This window comes from Sitophilus oryzae, unplaced genomic scaffold (assembly GCF_002938485.1).
Source record: "Sitophilus oryzae breed Bouriz unplaced genomic scaffold, Soryzae_2.0 scaffold_1583_pilon_pilon, whole genome shotgun sequence".
Taxonomy (NCBI): Eukaryota; Metazoa; Arthropoda; class Insecta; order Coleoptera; family Curculionidae; genus Sitophilus; species Sitophilus oryzae.
In genome coordinates, this window is record NW_022146262.1 from 870,331 (window position 1) to 895,247 (window position 24,917).

The following is a 24,917-nucleotide window of genomic DNA, read 5'->3' on the forward strand; positions in this document are numbered from 1 at the left end:
GAAAAAAAGGCGTCAGCGATGGCTATGAAATATCGCTATGATCGCTGTTATTTTATATGTAAAATTATTCTAAAATTTTTTATTTTTTGGGATTTAGGTTCGGGAAAAACGCTGATTAAGTTTTCATTTGGTTTTTCATTATTTTTTTTTTTTGGTTAAAAAAACGTTATAGGTAACGTTTATAGCCTTCATCAGTGTTGTGTCATATGAAAAAAATAGTGTCGAATATAATCCAAAAAATTACATATACGAGGAATGTTTTCCATGTATTACAACATAATTAATCCGTAGTATCTAACTAGCGTGACGTCAAAAATCTCGCTCCGAGGCTGTTCTATTAGAGACGGCATTGCATCAGCATGGCCCGCAAGTTGCTAACCTAATAAAATTAACACTAGAAAAGCCCGCGGGAACTGTCAAATTCAAAGTTTTATTCGTTTCACAGACTATAACTACCCAACAGAGGCATGCATATAATGAAATCAAATATCTCAAACACAATCATAAAATTTCTTTTTTATATAATTCTCAAGCTAATGAGAAATATTTCGTAAAACATTTCGCAAAGCATTTCTCGAATTTTTTTTTTCGAGTTTTTATGCAACTCCAAATAAATATTGGTGGCGTCTGCCCAATATGATAAAAAAACGGCGTCAGCGATGGTTATAAAATGAAGATCGCTGTCATTTTATATGTAAAATTATATGGAGAATGTCATCGAATCATCATGTTCATTTATAAGGCAATTAGACGCCATTTTTCTTCGATCATGCGGTATTATATACTATTTATTATGATTACTAAATTTGAATTAAAATGTGGCTCTAAAAATATTAAATTTGTATTAAGTCTATAATAAGTAGTATATAATATGAATTGGATTGATAATTTAATATTATTGATAAAATAATCAATCCAATTTCGACAGTGTCATAAAATGTTAAAAAACATATGAAAGAATTGTATATTTCTTTTTCTGGTCCCTTAAATAATTGTCCGACCAAATTATCACCGGTAGTGCCAGTTACGATTCTTGTTTTTAGAAGTCGATTCAATATGAGAAATTGAATCGTATGATTCGATTCACTAAAAAGAATCGTAATGCCCATCACTAACACACACCAACTGAACACAGATGCATTTTGGGCAATTATGAAAAAGTTTGGAGTACCCAACAAATTTCTTACAGGGTGTAAAAGCCTCCATAACAACAAGTCATAAATGTCACATCATGTATCACTGAGCGATGCCTTCCTAACAAATACAAGAGTTAGGCAGGGATGTGTTTTAGCGGCTCTCCTATTCAGCATTTATTCATGGCAGCACTCTTCATTATAGTGGACAGCTAACTGCAGCAAAGAGGATTGGGCATTAGATACAGATCCCAAGTAGCAAATTTTATTTTATAAAGGCTGTATAAACAGCTATGTAATAATTTTGATAGGATACCTCAATTCATATAACGTGCTAAATGGCCGTAATATGATAGCTTTACAACCAAAAAAGGCCCATTTTTATACAACCGTTTAGTAGTATAGAAGTTCTATAAAAAGGGTATACCACTCTTATGCAACTATTTTACACAGCGTTATATGACTATTATAAAACTAGTTTTATTGTGTATTACGTGGTCACATCTAAGAAACAGAACAATAAAAACATTTGATCATTTAGCGAGGTACAAGAGTATTTTATTTTTTACCGAAGAATATTAGGAGCAAATTATATTTTAAGCGTGTCGTAAAATCAATCTAGGGGATGTGGATTGTTAAAATGGAGACTTTACTCGACAATGAAAATGGCGGGTAGAGCCAGAAGGTATAACAAATATGTAATATAAAAATGCATTAATAGGGTTTGAAAAGTAGGGACAATTTTTGTTGCGCCGAAAATTTTACTGGTAGATTATAGGTATGTATTTGGCAAAAAATTAAAGCGCTTTAATTTCGATTAAGGTTTACATATAAATTTAAACAATAAAATAAAATAAAATTTTCATAAATTCTTGTTTTTAATTTAATTAAACACTTTATTACTGTATGTGGGAATCTTTTCACAAAATAGTTCTCAAAAATAACATTTTACAATTTATTTTAATGTTTTTAATTTTGCTTCATATAATGGCGGCCATAGGCCATACAAAAATTCTGCCTTAAACATGGCGAATTATAATGCAACCGTTTTATTATAAATGAATCCCTTAAATAAGTCTTTGTTGTAAAATAAAACGCTATAGGATAAATATCTATCATTACGCAGAATTTCGAGGCACTATAGAACTATTTTGGACATATTGAGATTTGTGACAAATAGATGTTGCCAAATCTCATTTGATTAGTATTTAAACTAACCAACATGATCAGACTTTCATGGATTCATGTACGCAATGCATTTCATGTGAGCCCGACGAGTGAGAGTCAACCTAAGGACTTGGAAAAACAACAATAAAACAATACAAACATTACGACAGTAAAACTTTTACTTGAACGTGGCAACAATGCTTTGAAGAAGCCAGACAACCCGAGAGATTTTGGCTTTTGAGAATCCAGGGATTTCTCGAGATTATTTGCCGTAATTTCGAGGAGTTTTTTCTTACATGCTCTTTATAACTACCACTGCGTTTGTTAACTTTTTTCCAACTTTGTCCAGAATTCATAATAGCTGTGATTGATTATACTCGTCGTAGATATTACTTTTGCAACAACAACAATAACAAAATAAATAACTAGGTATACAATTTAATTTAAAATGAGGTTATATTATACATTACCAGTTTTATAATGCAGATATTACAGCAAATTTATTTTGTTACTCACAATTTTATCATATAAGGCTATATAACTGGTGTTGTATACAGCACCGTAGTTTAACGCAATAAAACATTCTATCATACAACGTAATACAACTTTAATAAGACAAGTTTAAGTAACTATTATATGATCTTGTGACTACTAGTTATATGAATATTATAGAACTCTTTCATGGTGGGTATAAGAGTCTAATAAAATAATATGTTTGTTATCATATAGCATTGCCTTATTAAGTGTTATATCATACTAAAAGAAATTATCGTTTAATGCGTTATAGGATACGTTGTAAAAACCACTAGAAAATAGTTTAATATGACAACTTTTATTAAAAAACATATTGGTCGAAACCAAACGCTTAATAAAATCAAGCAGTCCTTAAGACAACGCTATTCGACTGTTATAAAATAATTCAATCCTTTTAGAATTTCTTTTTGCTACTTGGGATACGACGGCGGACTGTTCAACCTAAAAAGACTCAAAAAGGGCAAAAACACGTACAAAATTCATCACAGAACTTCAATAGGCTAATGACTGCGCTCTAGTTAGTAGAGCAAAAACTTTACAGCAATTACAACAAATGTTAAACACATATACCTGGGCATACGAGGCTTTGAGCCTTAAAGCTGAACATCGATAAAACTAAAATCATGTGCACTCCCCCAAAAATCAGAGAAGAACTATTGGAATGTGTAGCGGACTTCAATTACCTCGGCAGTTTGATTTCGGAAAGGACAAAATCGTCTCTAAAATTCAGCACAGGATTAGCAGCGCCTCAATAATTCTGGAAATTAAAAGACAGAGTTTTCTACAATCATGGCTTGAGCACAAAAACGAAACTTGCAGTGTACCGAGCAATAATAATCCCCACCATGTTATATGGAAGCGAAAGCTGGGTGCCATACCGCCGACACATCAACACTTTAAACAAGTTGCCACAGAGACCTGACAACTCTTAAGAATCAAATGGTTCCACCATGTTTCAAACATATCAGATCTTGACAAAGATTAAAACCGCCTACCAAAATCTCTGCTTTACGGTGAGCTTGTAGACGGTAAGAGGAAACCGGGTGGACAACTCAAAAGGTACAAGGATATTTTCCATCAAAACTTAAGGAGGATAAACATACAGAATGAGTAGGAAGAAGCAGTGCACAATAGAACGCAGTGGAAAAGAATTGTAAACTCGGTTAACAGCGACAACCAAAAAGTAAAGAGGTAACAAAGCAATGAGATTTTTGAATGTTCGGAGTGCGGAAGAGAGATAACATCACGTATCGTGCTTTTCAGTCACAGAAAAGCTCATGAAAGGAAACGCCTTGCGTAAACATCTCCTGATGCGTGTCAAATACTCGTCATCGAGTAATGACAATATGTTGTATGTAGTAGAAATAGACACGTCGCGGAAGTAGCTCGAGACAAAACGAAATTGAACGAGACAACAGGAGACAACCGAAAGTCGCAAAAAAAATTCACGAGTAGTTTCGGTTTTTTTTTAAGAAATAAAAAAACAAAAAATGTTTATAACACTGAAAACCAATTATTTATATTTTATTGCAATATTTTATATTTCCAACAAATATTACACCGAATAATTATCTCTGTAAATCATTTTATTTATTGGGACATTCCACACCTTTTTTTCGGAAATTTACAATATATAAAAAAGCACACAATAGAAAAATTAAATTTATTCGTATCTAATTTCATTATATCCCCTAATCATATAAGCAAGGTATTGTTGGAAATATTGCAATCAAAACTTATTATTCCGTATTTATTTTGTACATTTATAACATTGTTGATAAAATTAGGACTTGGGTAGCTCTAATTATTGCTGAATAAAAATTGTAACAGATTCAACAAAGGAAAATATTTTATTTTAAAATTGTTGTAATTTTATTATATTATCAAAATTTAATAGTGTGTGTATAATAGATTTATCGTTAACGTAATTTGAAATATTTGGGAATCTTTTTGAACCATGGCGTAATACATCAGGTTATTTATTATTGGATTAACTTTCAGTGATTTTGTCACGAAAAATGTTAAAAATCTCTAGGTCATAATATTCCATTTATTTAATAAAGTTAATATTTTTATATGAGGTTTTTTCACTATTACTTATTTATTGTTTTAAGCTTCTCTTACGTTTTTATTGCATTTAGTATAAAATACAATAATTGAAGAGATAATTAAATATTGCTTTATCAATACATGATGGTAAAAAAGCATTTTTGTGTAAGTGCGATATATCATTGGTTTTGTGACATTAAAAGCTTTTAAAATCGTTAATAATGTTAATAAAAAATCCAGAGTCGAATTTTAAAAAGAGAGCTGATGATGGACGAAAATCTAAATTTACCTCCACTTATTTACTTCCTATCTCTTCTAGTTCTCATTGATGAGACTCAAATCTGAGACACTGTGTAGTAAGATTTATCAATTTATATTTTTATTTAAAATTCTTCCTATTTTTCTTGTAAATGTGTTAGTTATACAGGGTGGTCCGAACTGTATTCCGGAAACTTCGGCAGCATATTCTGCGGATAAAAAGAAGTAAAAAAGTTCGTATAAATGTACGTCCTAAAATGCTTAGTTTCGGAGATACAGGGTGTAAAAGTTTCATTTTTATTTAGAATTTTTCCAAATAATTTCTGAAGTTACGTCAATGTCTTGATGAAAAAGTCGGATGATACTTTTCCTTTAGAGGCTATCGCTTCTTTCATTATAAATTTGTCGCTATTAAAATTTATTCTGTGCCCTGTGTCCCATGAAAAATAAAAGAGTTTTTCTTTAATACAATCTAATAAAAATAAATGTATTGCTCATGCATCCGTAGATGTTAGTAATGTATGGCAATCGATCGCTTGTTTGATTTTAAAGAACATAACATAATTAAGGTGCCCGGTGGCGTAGAGGTACAGGCTCTCGTCTACCAATCTCAAGGTGTGGGTTCGATTCCTACACCCGGCATTTCATCAGCCGGCTATTTTTATTAAAATAAAAATAGTTTGGGTACCTAGGTCGACTCAGCCTTATGCCGCAACCGCACATGCGGCATTTGGCGATCTCCGAACGGGGCTTCGCCGATTTCCTATGTGTGTGGATGGGGAAGTCGGAGTTCGGCAACTCGATCGGCGACGGAAACGTGCGCTCGTCTCTGTGTTGTTGCTATCAGAGCCCGCATGTGTGGATGGAAAGGCAAAGTCCGATCACGAGCGCTCGGTAGTTGACGAGCGCTCGGATTTCGCTAAATGCCGCATGTGCGGTTACGGCATTAAATGAGTACTTGGGATTCACAATCCTGAGGTAATAATAGGCGGTTGAAGCGTAGTGCTAGCCACATTACCTTTCTTGTATACCGAACGGCTCTAGTATCGCAAGCTGTACCTTGCTACTCCCAAGGCGTTAAACGCTATATACGGGAGCTATTATTATTATTATTACATAAATAAACATAACATATGTAAAAATTAGAAATAATCATACAGAACGTTTGAGGCTTTTTGGTTTTACCTTATTAAGTAATTGTTATCAGGTAGTAATTATTAATTTTGAAGTTTAACCTGTGGTTTAACTTGATTAATGTCATTTTAACAGAACGGCAACGGTATTTGTATTAAAAAAAAGTATGAGTAAGTATCTGTTAAAAAAAAACTAAAGTGTTCTCGAAGTTGAATCTTTTAAATAGTTTTTTTCTTTATTCTTTGTATTTTTTTGCTTCCGACAACGGAAGGAGATAAACTTTCCGAAACGTTAAGCATTTTTTGTTCGTTAGGCAAATTTGTTTATCTGTAAACCTTGCTGACAAGTAGTTTCCGTTGGATTAACGCAGCAGTGTTTACAAAAAATAACTATTTTTCAGATAAATTTAACCGATTGTGAAAGGCAGCTAATATTCAATAAAAATTATCTAAAAAATGTTTTAATACCTACCTACTATTTAAAGCTAAGTTATTTTTCGTAAATTTAAAAATATTATTGCACAAGTTGTAATACAGGATTGTTTATTTCAATAAAGCAAATCAAAAAATTCCGTATTACTTTAGAAAAATTATTAATCCCTATACAATCTTAATTGGTTGAATGGTTTAACTGGATAAAATATAAACAATTTAGTATCAAGTAGGTATGTGTCTAGATTTTGTTCATTGAATGGGTATATAATTTTTAATTATCTCAAATACTATTTTTATTTTTTATTTTACTGTACTATTTTTATTTTAATTTTATTAATTGTTATTAATAAAACTGCGTTTATCGCATCAAGAAGACCAAATTCGACAAAATTCAAGATACAACTTTTAATCGGCATTAAACAGCCTACACAATTTTCCTAACAAGAGAAAAAAGTCAGTAGCGCACACATGTTTTTTTTTAGAAAAATATTCCAGTGTGGACTCATAAGTGTGTCCCTGGTGAATCTATCGACACGTTTTTAGTACTAAAATATATAACACGTATAATAATTTTTACCCTCAAAATTTCATTCGAATCGCTAAAAAACTTGGAAGAAAATTATGATAAATCGAAAAAAAAATCAAGGCTATCCCTCTGTAATTACGAAATAAAACAAAATTTGACCTATGTTGATATAAAAAAAAATTGGTCAAGTGCGAGTCGGACTCGCGCACGAAGGGTTCCGTACCATTCATTATCTAATTATCTATACAACTTTAGAAGTATAACATTACTAAAAATTGTATTAATCAATAATAATATGTAAAACGTAAAAATAAAATATGTAAAACGTAAAAATAAATATGTAAAAATTAGAAAAAAACGATTAAAAAAAAGTGGCCTTGACTAGGATTCGAACCTGCCTTACTACGGCTCCAACGTCATAGCAGCGTAAAGTCCTAACGCTTTAACCACGCGGCAACCGAGGACTTGAAAGATTCTATGTAAAATTATTACTTAAAAGATAATGTTTAGTGAAAGTACTTTTTTATTTATAAACATTTATTTAATTCTGTTTTTAGTATTTGTTCTTATAGCGGCAACATAGATATATTATCTGTGAAAATTTCAACTGTCTAGCTACAACGGTTCATAAGATAGACCTTTGTGACAGACGGACGGACGGACAGCGAAGTCTTAGTAATAGGGTTCCCTTTTTTACCCTTTGGGTACGGAACCCTAAAAATGAATCTTATTTTTACGTGAGGAATCTCCCCACGTGAGATGGCACATGCTTTCTGAAACACCCTGTACATCAACATAAAAAATCTGTTGATCTTAAAATAAAAAAAAATGTGTGGCAAAATAATCATATAAGATCTTCATTAGTAAACTTATTTGATAAATTCTAGCAATTTATTAGCATTTGCTGTTTACATCTGGTTTATATATCTCAGGTACCTTCATTTTATACAGTAAGGTTTGTTTATTTGTATTAATTTTTTGAAATTAATCTAGTTACAAATTACCTGAACTGTTGCTTTGGGCATCCAAGCGATAGCGCAAAATATTTTCTCCCTCGCATTGAGATTACATCCTATTCCAGTAACCATCGTCACCAGTATCCTGATAATAATTCCCATTATTAGAATGCCTATGCCTATCAGTACTACAGTTCCATGTAGTTCCTCGAATCTCACTTGAGCGCCAGTAATTCCAAAAAGTACCTAAGAAAAAAATATATTATTAGATCTCACATGCATACAATAGTATATTAAGTACCGAGGGGCGAAGTGCTTCATTACTGTCGAGAGATTAACTAAATCTCGAGGCAATAATGAAAACTTTCCTCCGGGGTTTGTATATTATTTTATTTACAACCACATCATTAAAAAATAGGGACAGTATTTTATTTTGAAAAAATAAATAAATATGCGAAAATTTGTCGTTTTCTGTTTTGGCATTTCCATATCTAGAGTTACCGGTACCAGTTGTTGTTATGGCGCAAACCTTCAACAGCAAAACAAACAACTAAGTGACAGTTATGAATTTCTCGTTTGCTTTTTCTAATTTATATAACATAGAAAGCCAGAATGGTGTCGGAAAGTTCTAATAATGAAGACTACTTTAATATTGGTACTCCACCAGAACTTACAGAAGCTGCAAAAAGAGCAGAAGCCAGTTTACTTCCAGAAAAAAGTAGAGGGCGATATGAAAAAGCATTGAAAGTATACGAAAAATGGTGTGCCGAAAGAAATACTAAGAATATTGCTTCGGAGACAGTCTTGGTGGCATATTTAGCGACATGGCAAGGCAGAAAAAGCCATCTCCTCTTTGGGCTACGTACAGCATGATACGGACAATGCTAGAATTAAGGGAAAAGACTGACATATCAAAAAATATCACAAACTCGTCGCTTTTTTAAAACGCCAGAATGTAGGTTTTAAGCCAAAGAAGTCTAGCGTTTTTACTTTCAACAACTAAATGTATTAAAATCTTCAATTATTATTGTTAATCTTCTTGTTTATTTTTGTTGATGTTAGGTAAGTATTTAATAAAGAAATTACAAGAATATTTTGCTTAATTAAATGAGGCGAGAAATAAGAAAAACCGAGTGAGGTAAATGGAAGAGGGAAGAAATGTAGATAATTTGACACTTTCAAATTTTTTAAAAGTCAGTAATGTCAGTATTACATATGTGGTTTTAAATAAAATTAATATATTGACTGATAATAGTATTAAAAGAAATAAAGACAAATCAAGTCCCCAAATTCTTTTAGTACCAATACTGAATCACTGCCTACCACATTCAAAAAAACGCTATAGGACGGCTTACCGGTTCAACAATCATCCAGAAAATTTGGAAGGCGGTAGATGCAGGGTTTTCCTCTATGCTCCATCCTTGTTTCGTCCAGAATATAAGCGATACAAAGGCTGCTACAACAGCTCCAAGGGGTCCTGCACCACCATAACCAAGATGCTCGCTGAAGTAAATCGCTGCCATACCTGCCGCTAACAGCATCAATATTCTGAAAGGAACCTATAACAAAGAATTGCATAAATCTTTAGATTTATAATCAGTTGAAATTCAGTTATGCAATTTTAATGGAGGCTTAGTAATATAGCATAAAAGTAATTATATTATTTTTCTCTTTATATTTTATTTTTTTTGTGTCAATATTTTGTAACACCTCTAAAATACCGTATGATTTGATTTTTACTATTTAACAATTCTACTTCTTTCGATATCGATTTTAGATAGATTTTATGAAGTGCCTATTTCTCTTGAAAATTTTACAGATCTACTATGTTCCTCTACTTATCTCTAAATTATATTCTTCAGTCTCTTCAGTTTCACAAAGTCTAATATCTGGGTGACTGAACCTTCTATAAAGCTTTGTTAATAGCTTATCATCAACTACTACAATAAAGAACCGCATATTTTCCAGACTAACGCACTGACATAGAATGAGTTTTGCCGTTAGTTCCAGTTTGTTCTAAATGACAGAATAAGCACATGGCTTAATCTGTCAATTCCGTCAGCTCTATAAGCCTATTGAACTTGCAGTGTCATTTTACCTAACTTAACTTAACTCTTCACAGTGTTGACAGTTTTCATATCTTTGCTCATCAGATCTGCTGTAAATTTTGGCGAGAATTCTATTATGATTCTACTCTACTGGTGAATTTTTTCACCAGAGCTTTGTCGGTCACCCATTGTTTTGGGGCCTTTTTTAATTGTTTTTGCAGCACCTCAGAATAATACTGAGCCTTATTTGACTAATTCATCCGCGTTTTTGTTGCTCTTGTTATCCTTGTTCCCCGAACATAACATAAGATTCACAAATATCTGGATAAATATGCAAATTTCTGCGCAAATGATTGTAAGTCGACAGGCTGGTTATAAATAGGCTGTGATACTACTACTATTTAGTAAGTATATAAAAAACCAACTACTGTTTAATAAAATCTAATTTCCTGTTCTATAATTACAGTTGAGGGTTGGAACCTTTGGTGTTTGGAATATAAACTCATAGTTTATAATCATCTGCTGATGATGCTAACATGGTTAACGAAACGCGCGTCCAGTGTAAAAGTAAAAGTGTTTTGGTGTATTGTGGTGATTTAGTGTTTTATTTTGCTGTTCTATAATAATGAAAAAAATACATAAGAGATATATGTCATCATATAACTACATAAAAATAGTTAACAAAACATAAAAATCATACGTACCAATTCAAAATTTTATAGAAATTATAAAAACCATTAAACATTTATCTGTTTTTTTTCTCAGGTAAGATTTCGACAGACGATGACAGAAGAAAAGCAGATGACGTCCATACCAATCTATTTATTTTACTAAAAAAGTTTCTAATATTTTTTAAGTTAACTATGGATGGGTTTAAATATAAATCCGTCATACGTCGTCTCTTGTTGTTTTTAACCAGTTTTATTGGTTTATTTCAAAAGTGACAGATCTAAAATGACAGAACTAATTCGCCTTTAGATTTTTGAGGCTTGTCAAAGTCTTGCCAAATTACAGGTTATAATTTTGTGTCAGCTTATGTCAAATACCCTGCGTTTTGGAAGATGATGCATTTTGATTCGTGTTATTACGTATGTTTTGTGTCTTTTGAAGTCAAGTGGAGGAAAAATCGAGGGAAAATTAACTGTAGACCCAGAGCACAGTTTATAGTTAATACTCGGTGACCAGGAAGAAAGTCTTATACACCAATAAAGTTACAATCATTAATGTTTATATACCATCTCGTCATAGATAAGTGCATCTCGTATATGGTGCAAGGATCGTACTAAACGTATACTATAAACTGGAGTATCTGTAAAATAACGACATCACAAAATAGGTAATAATGGATTTTAGTACTGCAAAAAAATAATCTCAAAAGGTACTGGTTTAAAACGATTAAGATTAAAGTTATCAACCTTTAAGGTATAAAATTCGGTAAATGTTATTATTTAATAAAATAGTTTGTTTTATTTATGTAGTTTTATTTATTCCTGTGGAATATTACAAATTTGTATTTGTACATAAGTTAATTGATAAATATAATAATAAAATGCGGAAAGTTTCTTCAAGCTTGAAAGTAAGAAATAGTTCTTTTTTATATTTTTTTGGTATGTGGTGTTTTGTTCTTGTTTGTTTTGTATTAACACATACCGTTTTTTTTAAATAAAATAACTCGGTTAGATTTTCTCAGTTTTATAATTTTTTTTCACAATATTTTGAAGTAATTACTTATCACTCAAATTTTAAATATATTAATTTCCTGCTATACGTTCCAATTGTACCAACTTATTTCTTTGTAAAATAAAATAAACTACTTTAAAATTAAAATGACAGACACATCTAACACTGTCAAAGATCTTGTCGTTGAACAGACAATTAAGTATTTTTCAATAACTATTTCACTTTTACTTTTTGCTAAATTTATTTATCACATCAGGATATACAGCAATGTAATATATTTTTTTACTAAGTATCTAATATTCTGGTCCCATCTCACCTCATTACATAATTTCCTATTAATGGTTGCTTGTATGCCTCGGCTGAATAGCTGAATATCATTTAGTTTAACTCCGGCACTCTATTTTAGTACTGCTAAGTTCCCAATTTGGAATTGTTCCTTTAATACTGATTTATGTAACATTTATTGATGTCATTAGAAACAATTATTATTTATGGCAAAGGATTCTTACATTTACATATTACAGACATGAAGGAATGTTTAGTAGTCTATTCTAAGAAAATTAGAATTTTTACAGGGTAGTCGCATATTTTTATATCAGTTTCACAGTTTTTTGAATAAACTTCTTTAAAAAGAAATATGGTGTCTTTTAAAAACAGCGTGTAAGCATAGATTTATCATTTTCTTTTAATTTCATACTTACAACAAACTTGTCATGCCTTTCTGGAGCATATTTTAGCAGTAATCCAAACAGAATCCCAAATCCAAATCCGCCAATTATGGATACCGGTCCTTGCAGTACTAAGGAGGTCAAAGAACTGTGAACAAACATGATGCTCTTTATGATACCGAACACAGCTATTGACGTGGCGTCGTCTATACTTGCTACAGCAATGATCAGTGTGGGGATACCTTTAGCTACACCATATCCTTTAGTTCGTAACCTGGAAAAAAACAATAATAAGATTAATTTTAATTTTAATACTGCTTTACAATATTAAACAGTACAAATATTAGTACAGCCCACTAAACAGAAAGAGTATACTTAACACCTTTTCAATTGCCTTTAATTTCACCTTTAAAGTAAAGTGCAGTCGTCTGTCCAACAAAATACTACTACTACTACTGGCATTACTCGCTGACGAGTATTTGACACGCATCAAAAGATGGTTAAGAAAGGCGTTTTCTTTCATGAGCTTTTCTGTGACTGAAAAGCCCGATACGTGATGTTATCTCTCTTTCGCACTCCGGACATTCAAAAGTCGCATTGCTTTGTTGCCTCTTTACTTTTTGGTTGTTGCTGTTAACTGAGTTTACAATTCTTCTCCATTGCGTTCTGTTATGCGCTGTTTCTTCCCACTGATTCTGCATGTTTATCCTTTTTAAGTTTTAGTGGAAAATATCCTTGCACCTTTTGAGTTGTCCACCCGGTTTCCTCTTACCGTCTACAAGCTCACAGTAAAGTAGATATTTTGGTAGATGGTTTTCTTGCATCCTACATACTTGGCCAGCCCATCTTAAGCGGGATTTAGTAATCATGACTTCAACGCTCTCGCAGCTAGCTTTTTTAAGAACCGATGCTTTGAGACATGGTGGAACCACTTGATTCTTAAGAGTTGTCTTAGGTGTCTCTGTTGCAACTTGTTTAATGCGTTCGTTTGTGGGCGGTACGGCACCCAGGTTTCGCTTCCATATAATATGATGGGAATTATTATTGCTCGATACACAGCAAGTTTCGTTTTTGTGCTCAAGTCATGATTGTAGAAAACCCTGTCTTTTAATTTTCAGAATGCACTTGAGGCGCTGCTAACCCTGTGTTGAATTTCAGACTCGATATTGGCCTTTTCCAAAATCATACTGTCGAAATAATTATTGAATTCTGCTACATATTTCAACAGTTCTTCTCCGATTTTTATAGCATTACTGTGATCTTCCAGGGGAGTGCACATAATTTTAGGCCCAAAGCCTCGTGTATGCCCAGGTATATGTGTTCAACATTTCTTGTAATTTCTGTAACGTTCTTGCAACTAGAGCGCAGTCATCAGCATATTGAAGTCCTGTGATGAATTTTGTATGTGTTTTTGCCCTAAATCTTTTTATGTTGAACAGACCGCCGCCATATCTGTATCTAATGTCCATTCCTCTTTCCTGCAGTTTGCTGTCCACTATAATGGAGAGCGCTGCTATGAATATGTTGAATGAAGGGGCGCTAAGACACATCCCTGCCTAACTCCTGGATTTGTTAGGAATTTGTTAGAAAGGGATCACTCAGTGATCCATGATGTGACACTCTTGACTTGTTGTTCTGGAGGCTTTATACAGGATGGTCCAAATTGTATTCCGGAAACTTCGGCAGCATATTCTGCAGATAAAAATAAGTAAAAAATTTCGTATAAATGCATGTCCTAAAATGCTTAGTTTCAAAGATGCAGGGTGTAGAAGTTACTTTTTTATTTCAATTTTTTCCAAATAACTTCTGAAATAACGTCAATATTTGGATAAAAATTGCTATCTGGGAGTTTTTGACATGAGAAATTCGATTTTGATGTCAATATAACTCCTATTTGTAGGGGGCGTCATCTACATATGTTTTAACTGTTTTAAAGAGTAATAACTTTTCGTCGGTACCTGTATAAAACTACTGAGTGAAATACATTTCCGTGACTTTTTATGTAAAAAAGTCTTTGGTAAAAATCGCTGCTAGCAACTGTATCAAGATATTTAGAGTGGAAATAGTCAATACTTGTCATTATTGACAAAAAATAAACACGTTGAGTAGAGAGTTATTTGACTGAAATAATAAATTTGGGATTTTTTTTAAATTAATTATAAATTTTTCTGCGAAAAAATGATGATAAAAGTTTCTCTTAAACTTTTGATACAAAAAACATTTCAAATTTATAATTTCACTCTAATAATTATTTAGTCAACATTTCCATAAAATCAATAAAATGAAAAATATACGAAATAAAATAAATGTACCGATTTCTTTCGAAAATCGACATCTATGAAAATAGGAACCCTTCCTGGACACAAACGGTACATTGTGAGACAGGAAATTGTAGAGAGAATCAAGCCCTATAACATAGGATACAACATTTTAATGAACAGTGCTTTCCATAAAATCAATAAAATGAAAAATATACGAAATAATATGCATGTTCTGATTTCTTTCGAAAATCGACATCTATGAAACTATGAACTCTTCCTAGAAACAAACGGTACGTTGTGAGACAGGAAATTTTAGAGAGAAACAAGCCCTATAACATAGAACACAACATTTTAATGAACAGTGCTTTCCATAAAATCAATAAAATGAAAAATATACGAAATAATATACATGTTCTGATTTCTTTCGAAAATCGACATCTATGAAACTATGAACCCTTCCTAGACACAAACGGTACATTGTGAGACAGGAAATTGTAGAGAGAAACAAGCCCTATAACATAGGACACAACATTTTAATGAACAGTGCTTTCCATAAAATCAATAAAATGAAAAATATACGAAATAATATACATGTTCTGATTTCTTTCGAAAATCGACATCTATGAAACTATGAACCCTTCCTGAACACAAGCGGTACATTGTGAGACAGGAGATTGTAGAGAGAAACAAGCCCTATAACATAGGATACAACATTTCAATGAACAGTGCTTTCCATAAAATCAATAAAATGAAAAATATACGAAATAATATACATCTTCTGATTTCTTTAGTTAATTAGTTTAATTGTCAATGATGATAGGGTATTGACAACTTCGATTCCAAATATTTCGAGAACCATTACTTGTAGCAATGTTTACCAAGAGACCTTTTTTAAGTAAAAAACGTCGTAAATGGATATTTTTTTACTCAGTAGTTTTATACCGGTACAGACGAAAAGTTATTACTCTTCAAACCAGTTAAAAAATATGTAGGTGCCGCCCTCAACAAGTAGGAGTCATATTGACATCAAAATCAAATTTCTCATATCAAAAAACTTCCAGACACAAATCTTCATCCAAACATTGATGTTACTTCATAAATTACTTGGAAAAAATCGAAATGAAAATATCTACACGAGCTTTTTTACTTATTTTTATCTGCAGAATATGCTGCCGAAGTTTCCGGAATACAGTTCGGACCACCCTAAATATATACATACTTTTACCAACAAATCATAAAAGAATATAATCAGACTGCATCCAAAAAATGACAGAAAATACAATTTCGCTGTGAATTAAAATGACAGACATCAGCTCTCACTCTCAGGTATTATCTCGTTATAGACCAACTTTACAAGATGAAATTCACAAGTTATTTTTTGACGAAGTCTGGATTTTCTCCGAATTTCAGAATACATTTGCCTTGAATTTACAAAAACTTGAATTAAAACCCTACTATGGCTTACCTAAAGAGACATGGTACCACAACTGCGGGTGCCACTGCTGCAATAATACTTCCCAGCAATATGGAGTAGCTCCACGTCATGCCAAACAGGAACTTCGCCGAAATAGCGCAAACTCCTCCCTCCGTGAGCCAGGGTATCAGGCTGAGGCGTACCACTACCCACTTCCATTTCCACAAGGCTTTTGGGTCCAGATCCAAACCTGCTCTGATCAGGATTATGACAAGGGCTCCATGTCTAAAATGAGAAAAATATAGTATGAGAAGTGTTTGACTTAAACGTTGATTGAAAAACGATTTCGTGGCACAAAATCTGTCCCAGATGTAGCTGACGTTACCGTCAGCCTGGCCAAGAGCTCTGCGCCTCACGGTGGAGTATTAGCATGAAAAAGGTGATCGAAATTCGAAAAAGCAAATGCGTTTAATATTTCCCAAAAAAAGATAAATAATAAGTTAAATCATGTCTGCCATCAATGGCGTTGCTATGGGTGTGTTTAGTTGCATTCATTTGTTTCAACGAACCGTTAAAGCTGTTACTTCTCACAGATATGAGGTAAATGGCTAAATTTTATGTTTAAAATTATAAATTGTTGTTGTTCTTGTGCTCCTTTTAAGTTTATATTATTGTTTTGATTGAAAATGGATCAGCAAGCTGCAGATATGTATTCTACAAAAACATATTATTTATTTTGATATTCTCTATACTAACGATTTTTTTTGCAACTAAAAGTTAGGCGTTCAGAAAATTTGATTAAATTTGTGACATTTTTATTATACTTAGAGATTTAGTTGCGCATTTCGAAGAATTCAGCATATTGTCTATATACGTTTTTACTTAGTAAACATTGAGCTTTCATACAGTAAAATAGAAAATATTCTTGGTTTCCTTTAATAATAATAAATCAGTCATATACTAATGCGAGGAGTAAACCGGCGATGGCATTTTTGTGTACAAAGCGATCGCATTACTGCCATTAGCAGTATAGCACAATTTGGCATTAGTAGCGGCTTTAGTGGTATGGGCATTGGTCGCGGATCAGTCGTAGCATTAGTAGTATTAGTTGCGATATTACTACTGGCATCAGTGGCACTGACCGTGGAAACACTGGAACAGTGATTTTTCTTTCTTTTTTTTTGAATCGACGAATTATCCTTTATTTTGTTCATATTATTTCCTCTTTAATTGAAAATAGCAATAATTTATATAAGGGCTACATAAAAAAAATTCGATCAACTATCGATGTCAAATACCCCACTGTGCGCCGCTTGGGTTTCTCAAAAGTTTCACAAAACAAAAAACGAGATTTGGTACGTTAGTATATGAAATAAATCTGGATTGATGGACGTATTCAAGAACTTTTGTTTTTAAATGACACCCTCGGTATTTGTTTATTTTATTCAAAAGAAAATGCCACTCTGAATAGAATGACATATCATATGTCAATTTTTGACATTCTCGCTTAAAAAAATCGTAGTTTAAATTTCAATGTAGAGTGACATAGCTATGTTAAAAATACTAATTTTAAATCAAGGGGCTTTGGAAAAATAGATTTGATCGTATGTTTTTCGTGCCTTGTTCTGGACAGTTAAGAGATGCCAAAATCGTATTTTTAGTCATATCTCGAGATGAACATCGAACGAGGGTGGGGGCTCATTAGCATATTTGGAAAAAAGCATTTTTTCGAACAATTTGATACCACACACTTGGTATTTCGAATCAAATTGTCATTATGAACCGTATGTTACAATTTCAAATAAACCATATGCGAAAATGTCAAAAGTTGACATATCATACATCATTCTATTCAGAGTGTCATTTTCTATAGAATAAAGTAAAAAATACCGAGAATTCCATTTAAAAATCAAAAATTGTAGTCATTTCCGGTGAAACAGGAAGTGACCGAAAACAATTAATTGAATACGTCAATCAATTCTAATTTATGTCGTATACAAACATACCAAATCTCATTTTTTTATCTGAAAAAATAAAAAAGTTGAAGAAGAAGTTGAAATAAGAAAGTTGAAAAGGGATGAGCCACTTTTGAGACGCACCCGTTATATTGTGTTCTAGTGGACCGATGATTTTTAAGCAATTTGTAGCTAAATTATTTGACTTTGTACCTTTGTAGTATCTCTTTCTAAATTAAAAATGAAAGTTTTCATCTGTCTATTATGCGAGGGAGAACGAAATATTGACATTTTGGTGATAGTTTGAAACACCCCGTGGAATATGTTACCAAAACAAGCAATTTAAAATTCACTTTATCATCTGGATTCATCTTTTCTCAATAGTTTGTTTTTCGGTGCATCTCAATAACTTTTTTATAAGATATTCGCTTTTGAAGAAGACACTAAAATTTTATATATTTTTTTATATGCCAACTTTTAACATTTCCACTTTTTGACACAATATGAGTAGACGGAGCTTAATTGATAATATAATCGGAATTTTCCTAGAATTATGCATTAATGCACATACTATTTTCATTCAAATATTCTTTTGAGATAGATAGATTATCTAACTGTTGTTAATAACCAATTAAAATCAAAACTCGTAAACTATTCGGAAAAACGAAAACAATGGGATTGAATATGTGTCGTAACCCATTATCGCCGAATGTTTTCGTTTGCGTATTGTTTTGCGAATCAGTCAAACATCACAGGATACAACAATTAAACAATAATGTTAAACCTTTAAAGGCAGCGTAATTGCAGGATAGAAAAGGTTGGATGCGAATGATTCAATAAACGAAAGGTATGTATGGTTGGACAATTTCAAAATGAGACCCAAGAAATCGACTACAAGACGGTGTATCCGAATTATAAACAAACGTTTCTTCTTTGATCTGCCATTTATAACTTTCTAATTCTAAATATCGTTGGCTATAACGATATTTAGATTACAATAGCCAACGATGTACAAGAACTGCAAAGCATTATAGATTCCGTAGTCCACTATAGTGAGATGTTTGGACTGCATCTCAATGTTTCCAAGACCAAACTATTGGTCTTTTCTAAGACTCCAATAAATGCACACCTGCATGTCAAGGGACAAATAATCGAACAGGTGACCTCAATAAAGTATTTAGTGCTACCCGAAAAGAGAAATATTTTCAAGAATTGAGCAAGCGAGAAAAATCTTCGTGACAATGAAATCATTTTTTACAAGACGAGACCTCGGTGCGGAACTCAGAGCTCGAATGGCCAGATGCTACATCTTCTCTTTGTTACTCTATAGATGTGAGAGCTGGACACTGGATTCACAGACCGAAAAGAGAATAGAAGCCTTCGAAATGTATGTGTATAGACGGATGCTGCGAATCTCATGGGTACAAAGGATCACCAACGATGAAGTACTCCAGCGCATGCAGAAACAAAAAGAGATACTGAACACCATTAAGGAAAGAAAAATGCAGTACCTGGGTCATGTGATGAGAGGTGGTAGATACGAAATACTGCGCCTCATAATAGAGGGCAAAGTGCAAGGGAAAAGATCAGTAGGAAGACGCCAGAACTCATGGCTAAAAGATTTAAGGAGATGGTTTGAACGCTCGTCTGCGGAAATCTTCCGGGCTGCAGTTTCCAGAGCCACAATTTCCATTTGGATCGCCAACCTTCGGCAGGAGAGGGCGTGATGAGAAGAAGAATTCTAAATACGGTTCTGGATTTCATATTAAAAATTTCCTGGTAAGATCTTACAAAAAATCTATTCTCTGTCACTCTTTAAGACATGGCTTCTTATGGAAAATGCCATTAATACTAAATGACATTAAAAATGCAACATCTATGGAGACTGTGTATTAAAAGTAGCTAAGTACTAAGGTACCATATTGGTTAAAGAAAATAAAGTCCTTCTACTCTGGGTGTACGCTCACCAGGGGATAGAAGGCAATGGAAAAGCAAATGATCTAGCTAGAAAAGGAGCGAACACTCCACTAACTGTACCAGAACCGTTCTGTTTTCCAAAGGGAAACCAACTAAAAGCGGAACTGAAGAACCTGGAAGACTCCATCCTTAACGTGGAATGGGACGGTCTAAGGCACTCTAAAAAGTTCCTCAGGACTTGGTACACGACCTAGAAAAATAAAATATTTTCCTTGATTTAAGCAAAAACAATCTTCGGATTGTCACGGGGTTTCTAACAGGACACTGTCTCCTCAACGAACTGCTCTTTTATACAAGGTTAATCAAGGGGATGTTTTTTTTACCATAACTTTAAAATACCCTGTGCAATAATTTCGTGTGTAAATTTTCCTAAAATATAATTTTACGGTCAGAATTATGTCTCCTGGGCATTTTGTTTTTTGAATCATGTCGATACATGCCTTGGTTAATTTTTAAGAGCGAAATGAACTTGCTACCAACAATTTGCAATTATCATTTCTTATGTTACAAGTTATTTTTCAATATTCCAAGGCTTTAGTGATTATTGTGAACAATATACTACTTTGAACATGTTCGACGTTTGGGAAATACTTGGCAGGAGGTCGCGAAGCTGTACCAACTTCATTAAATGACCTTCGCTTGGTTCTTAAAGAAGAATGGGAAAGCCATAACGCAATATGTAATATGCAGCCTCAATGACAATATGAACGGACGTATACAGGCAGTTATAGCAGTTTGTATACTTGAGTATTACAGATGTTTTCTTTAATATCGTTAGGTCTGTTATCGTTATGAATGTTTATTAAAACTAAGACCGTATTGTGAGTTTTTAACGTTTTTTTTTAATTTAGTATAGAATATCCGATGCAGCGTAATATGACGTTACAATAGTCACTAAAACCATCTCGTCATATTAAAAAATTACATCAAAGATTAACGATAACTGGAAAAAATTGCAAATTGATCATGATCAGTTCATTTTGCTCTTATAAATTAATCAAAGCATGTATTGACATAAATAAAAAAACAAAATGCTCAGGACCCATGATTCTGACCGTAAAATTATATTTCAGGAAAATTTACACACGAAATAATTGCACAGGGTGTTTTAAAGTTAGTAAAAACAACCCCTCGATTAACCCTGTACAATACGCCAAATACCAAAGTTCAAAAATAACTTAGTTTACGAGTTAAAGTTGATATAATTATATACAATTTGCTAAAAAAAATCATGAAAATAAGGCAAAAAATAACAAAAATACACTTTAAATTTGACCAAGAATTTCTCCTTTTCGTTTTTTTGCCTCTGAGTATAGTAAGGTACAATATTGTTGCGGACCGGTGTGGACTCGACCTAACCTAACTATATGGCCCGCCCTCAGATGACCTTAACATCGCATTAAAGAATAGACACCGTAATGATTCATTCGAAGATTCGAGAAGAATCGAGTTCCACTGGAATGGAGTAGTACATACGAGAACAATCGAAACCTTCTCTATGCACCTAACGATCTATGGACTATTCTAGAGATCTTTAGCTGTCGGTATAAGGCGGCTGGGGCCTAGAGAGGGCAGTTATAAATAGACGAGTGTAGTTGACGCGCTAAAATTCAAAATAAATTCTTAGTTATAAATCGTTTGTAAATAGTTCTATAAGTCTTTTATCGTTATTGTTTTTGTTAATTAGTGTTACATAAATAGTGTTTAAATAAATTGTGACTTTCTATCCACACGGAACCGACGAAAAACGTAACAATATGAAAAAAAAAACGGCCTAAGCGATGGCTATGAACTGAAGATCGCTGTCATTCTATATGTAAAATTATGTGGAGAATGTCATCGATCGTCATTTCCAAGCCAACTGAGCCCCGTTTTCTTTATCCTATCATACGGTAGAAATGTAGCAGAGTATTCTAGATTTTTAGTCACAACATACCTGATTTTGTTGGCGACTTCTGAAAACGACTCGTCCAAATCGACCACGCCGGCATTTTGCAAGAACAAACCCGTGAATAGCATGCCTATTAGAGCGGGCAGCGTTGTCAAACTTACCACCCATCCGCCCAAGTAAGCGCATATACTGATAAGGATGAGCTGGAAGAGCTTACCGTGTGGTGGCGCTGCAGTGTCACCTAAAATTTACTTCTAAAATATCCAGAATATTTCTTTTGTTAATCTTATTCTTACCTACAATGGAATATATGACGCACCAAAATAGTAGTCCTATTAGAATGAGACAGGCAACTCTAGAAAACTGTCTGTAAGTGGGAAAAAAGGGGTAAGGACAAAATCTTGGCCATGAATTCGGTTCCCAAGAAGGTATGTTTTCTTCGTCTTCTCCTCTGCATTTTACACAAAATCTGTACCACCAAGTTCTGCAAAATTATAGGAAATAATCTATTAACAGCAAATTAACAAAAAATCATATACAGTACGGATTTTTATAAAAAAAATTGTAAAAGACTTACTTGCTTTCCTTTTCAAGACTTCCAGAATACCTAACTCGTATCTGCAATGTGTCTGGATCAAATATTTTTGACATAGCGTTCCCATTTTCTTTCTTTCCTTAAAACAAATCACAGCACAATTAAAACACAAGTTAGTGAGTTATTGTTTGGTTCAGTCACATACAACAAATAATCAAAATATTAACAATTAATTAATACTTAAGTGCTTTACATCATAACATCGTGCATGTCAGTTATGCTACCCAGATATTTAATTTAATTAAAAGTGAGAACTCACAAATCTGTGTTGAAGCAAAGTGCTGATCACATTGGATCTAGTATAGAAAGTTGTATCTTGCTACTTCCAAGACGTGTAAACGGTATATCATTGATAACAATCATCATAGTGTTATGATGATTCATGGGTTTACAGTTAATCACTGAATTCTGAATTAAATAAAATGAGAGCAAATTTGCTTTAACATAATAACTCTGAAAAATCCATCGACCTGATTATGTCGAACTGCAAAAGATACTTATAGACTTACATCACATATTGCTTATATCCATTAGAGATGAGCAAAAAATCGTAACAACTGCAATTCAATCGCAGCGATTTTAATATCGCAATCGCAACCTGCGATTGGCTCTCATAGGAAACTACGATTGCGATTTCTTCTATTTGCGAGTTTCAATTTAGACAACCAAAATATTACAATAGTTGTGATTTGCGATTTTGCAAAGATGTAACAGATTATTTCCTTTATATTATTATTTATATTATTAACAGATTATTTCCTATGTCCTTTACGTTCAAGTCGATGTTTTCGGTTATTAGTTTCGGGAGAGGGTCTTTTAGCAGGAAGTAATAAAACAAACATCTTTCAAACGTGACTATTTTTAAATTCCCAAACTTATAGAAGGGCAAAGCAAATAAACTGTAGAACTTAGAAGTAAACAGAAAATTGTAAAGATAGACCGTAGATAAAAACGCTGGGACATTGTAAAACCAATAACCACCCTTGATAACATGTAACTATCGCCGGATGTTTGTAAAGGATCTGGGAACTTTAGGAAAGCACGTATCTAGACATAAACGAGAATTAAATACGTAAAATGGTCATAGTACTGCCATCTAACAACGGGAGGTCGAACCAATTTGGTGTGAAGGGCGGTGTCAAGCTGACCAATCAAGCAAAGAACAGTACCTTTAGGGATGATCCTATTGGCGAAGTACCGAATGCACCACCCTTCAACCCTGTAATGTTGGAACCTCGGGGCTGTTTTTAGGCAGAAAAGTTAGTTCGGTTTAAGTTTCTAAAAGAGACGGTTCTCCCTCGGGTTCGCGAAATTCGGTAAGGTTCACGATGTGACCCCCTGTAGGTTTTAAGTCTGGTGTCTGCTAATAGTATTTTTTTTATCGTCAAATGTTTTTAATTTCTGTTTTTAATTTTCTTCTCTAAAATTATTTTAATGTGTTGTAGTAAGTTTTAGTAATGAAGGTTCCATTGATTATGTAATTATCAGATTTTTCAACAAAGCAGACACCAGACAATTTTCTTGTATCTTTCCATCTATTTTCCATTTTTAGTAATAAGTAATTTCGATCATATATATATTTTTTTTTTATTTGTTCTTTATTTTCTTTCTAATATTAAATTTAAATGTTTTCTAAAAACTCGGCCGTTTTATTTCTATAGTAAAAAATAACCAAGAGTGTTTTAAAAGTATACAAATAAGATCCTTATGAACGGGCAGAATATCTCCAGAGCAGTCCCGAAAAGTCTCGAGAAATGAGCTACATATTTACAGACAGAGGTCGGGCCGTAATTAAGGTAAGTTATATAATAGATTTGAGAGACTAACAGGCACTAAGACAAAGCATTAAAACATACGCTCCAAAGAGTCGGTGTACTTTTTATCCAAGTTTGCCTTCCGTTCAACTTAATTAATTTTTCATAATTATAAAATAGTCACGCTACCCATAGACAAGTGATTAATCCGAAAAGATTTGTCACAAAGATCCTTGCAGAGGCAAGCAATATTGAGCCTGTTCTCCCAAAAAACGGACAAGTAAAGTAAAAAGATTTTTCGATGAAAACGCTGATGACGAAATTGGTACATTAACCCAAGAACAACAACTCAAAATTCAAATTTTTGAATCATTGGATAAAATAAATAAATGAGCAATTTTCCTGGAGGTTTAATGCTATGGAAGGTGTTGTCGAAGATTTTTATTTCCTTTCTGGAAAGTCACTGGCATCATTACCACTAGA

General features: G+C 33.0%; 1 protein-coding gene across 1 annotated transcript in view; it reads right to left on the bottom strand.

Moving 5' to 3' along the window:
• The window catches only part of LOC115879652 (sodium/hydrogen exchanger 9B2-like), a 39,708-nt gene that overhangs the window by 1,590 nt on the left and 13,201 nt on the right, over positions 1-24,917 (bottom strand). The window contains exons 3-9 of the mRNA XM_030896558.1: positions 22,663-22,759; positions 22,382-22,569; positions 22,131-22,326; positions 16,314-16,547; positions 12,621-12,861; positions 9,547-9,750; positions 8,240-8,437 (exon numbers count right to left, since the gene is read on the bottom strand). Coding sequence (XP_030752418.1) covers positions 8,240-8,437; positions 9,547-9,750; positions 12,621-12,861; positions 16,314-16,547; positions 22,131-22,326; positions 22,382-22,569; positions 22,663-22,759 — 1,358 coding nt within the window. The remainder of the gene's footprint in view (positions 1-8,239; positions 8,438-9,546; positions 9,751-12,620; positions 12,862-16,313; positions 16,548-22,130; positions 22,327-22,381; positions 22,570-22,662; positions 22,760-24,917) is intronic.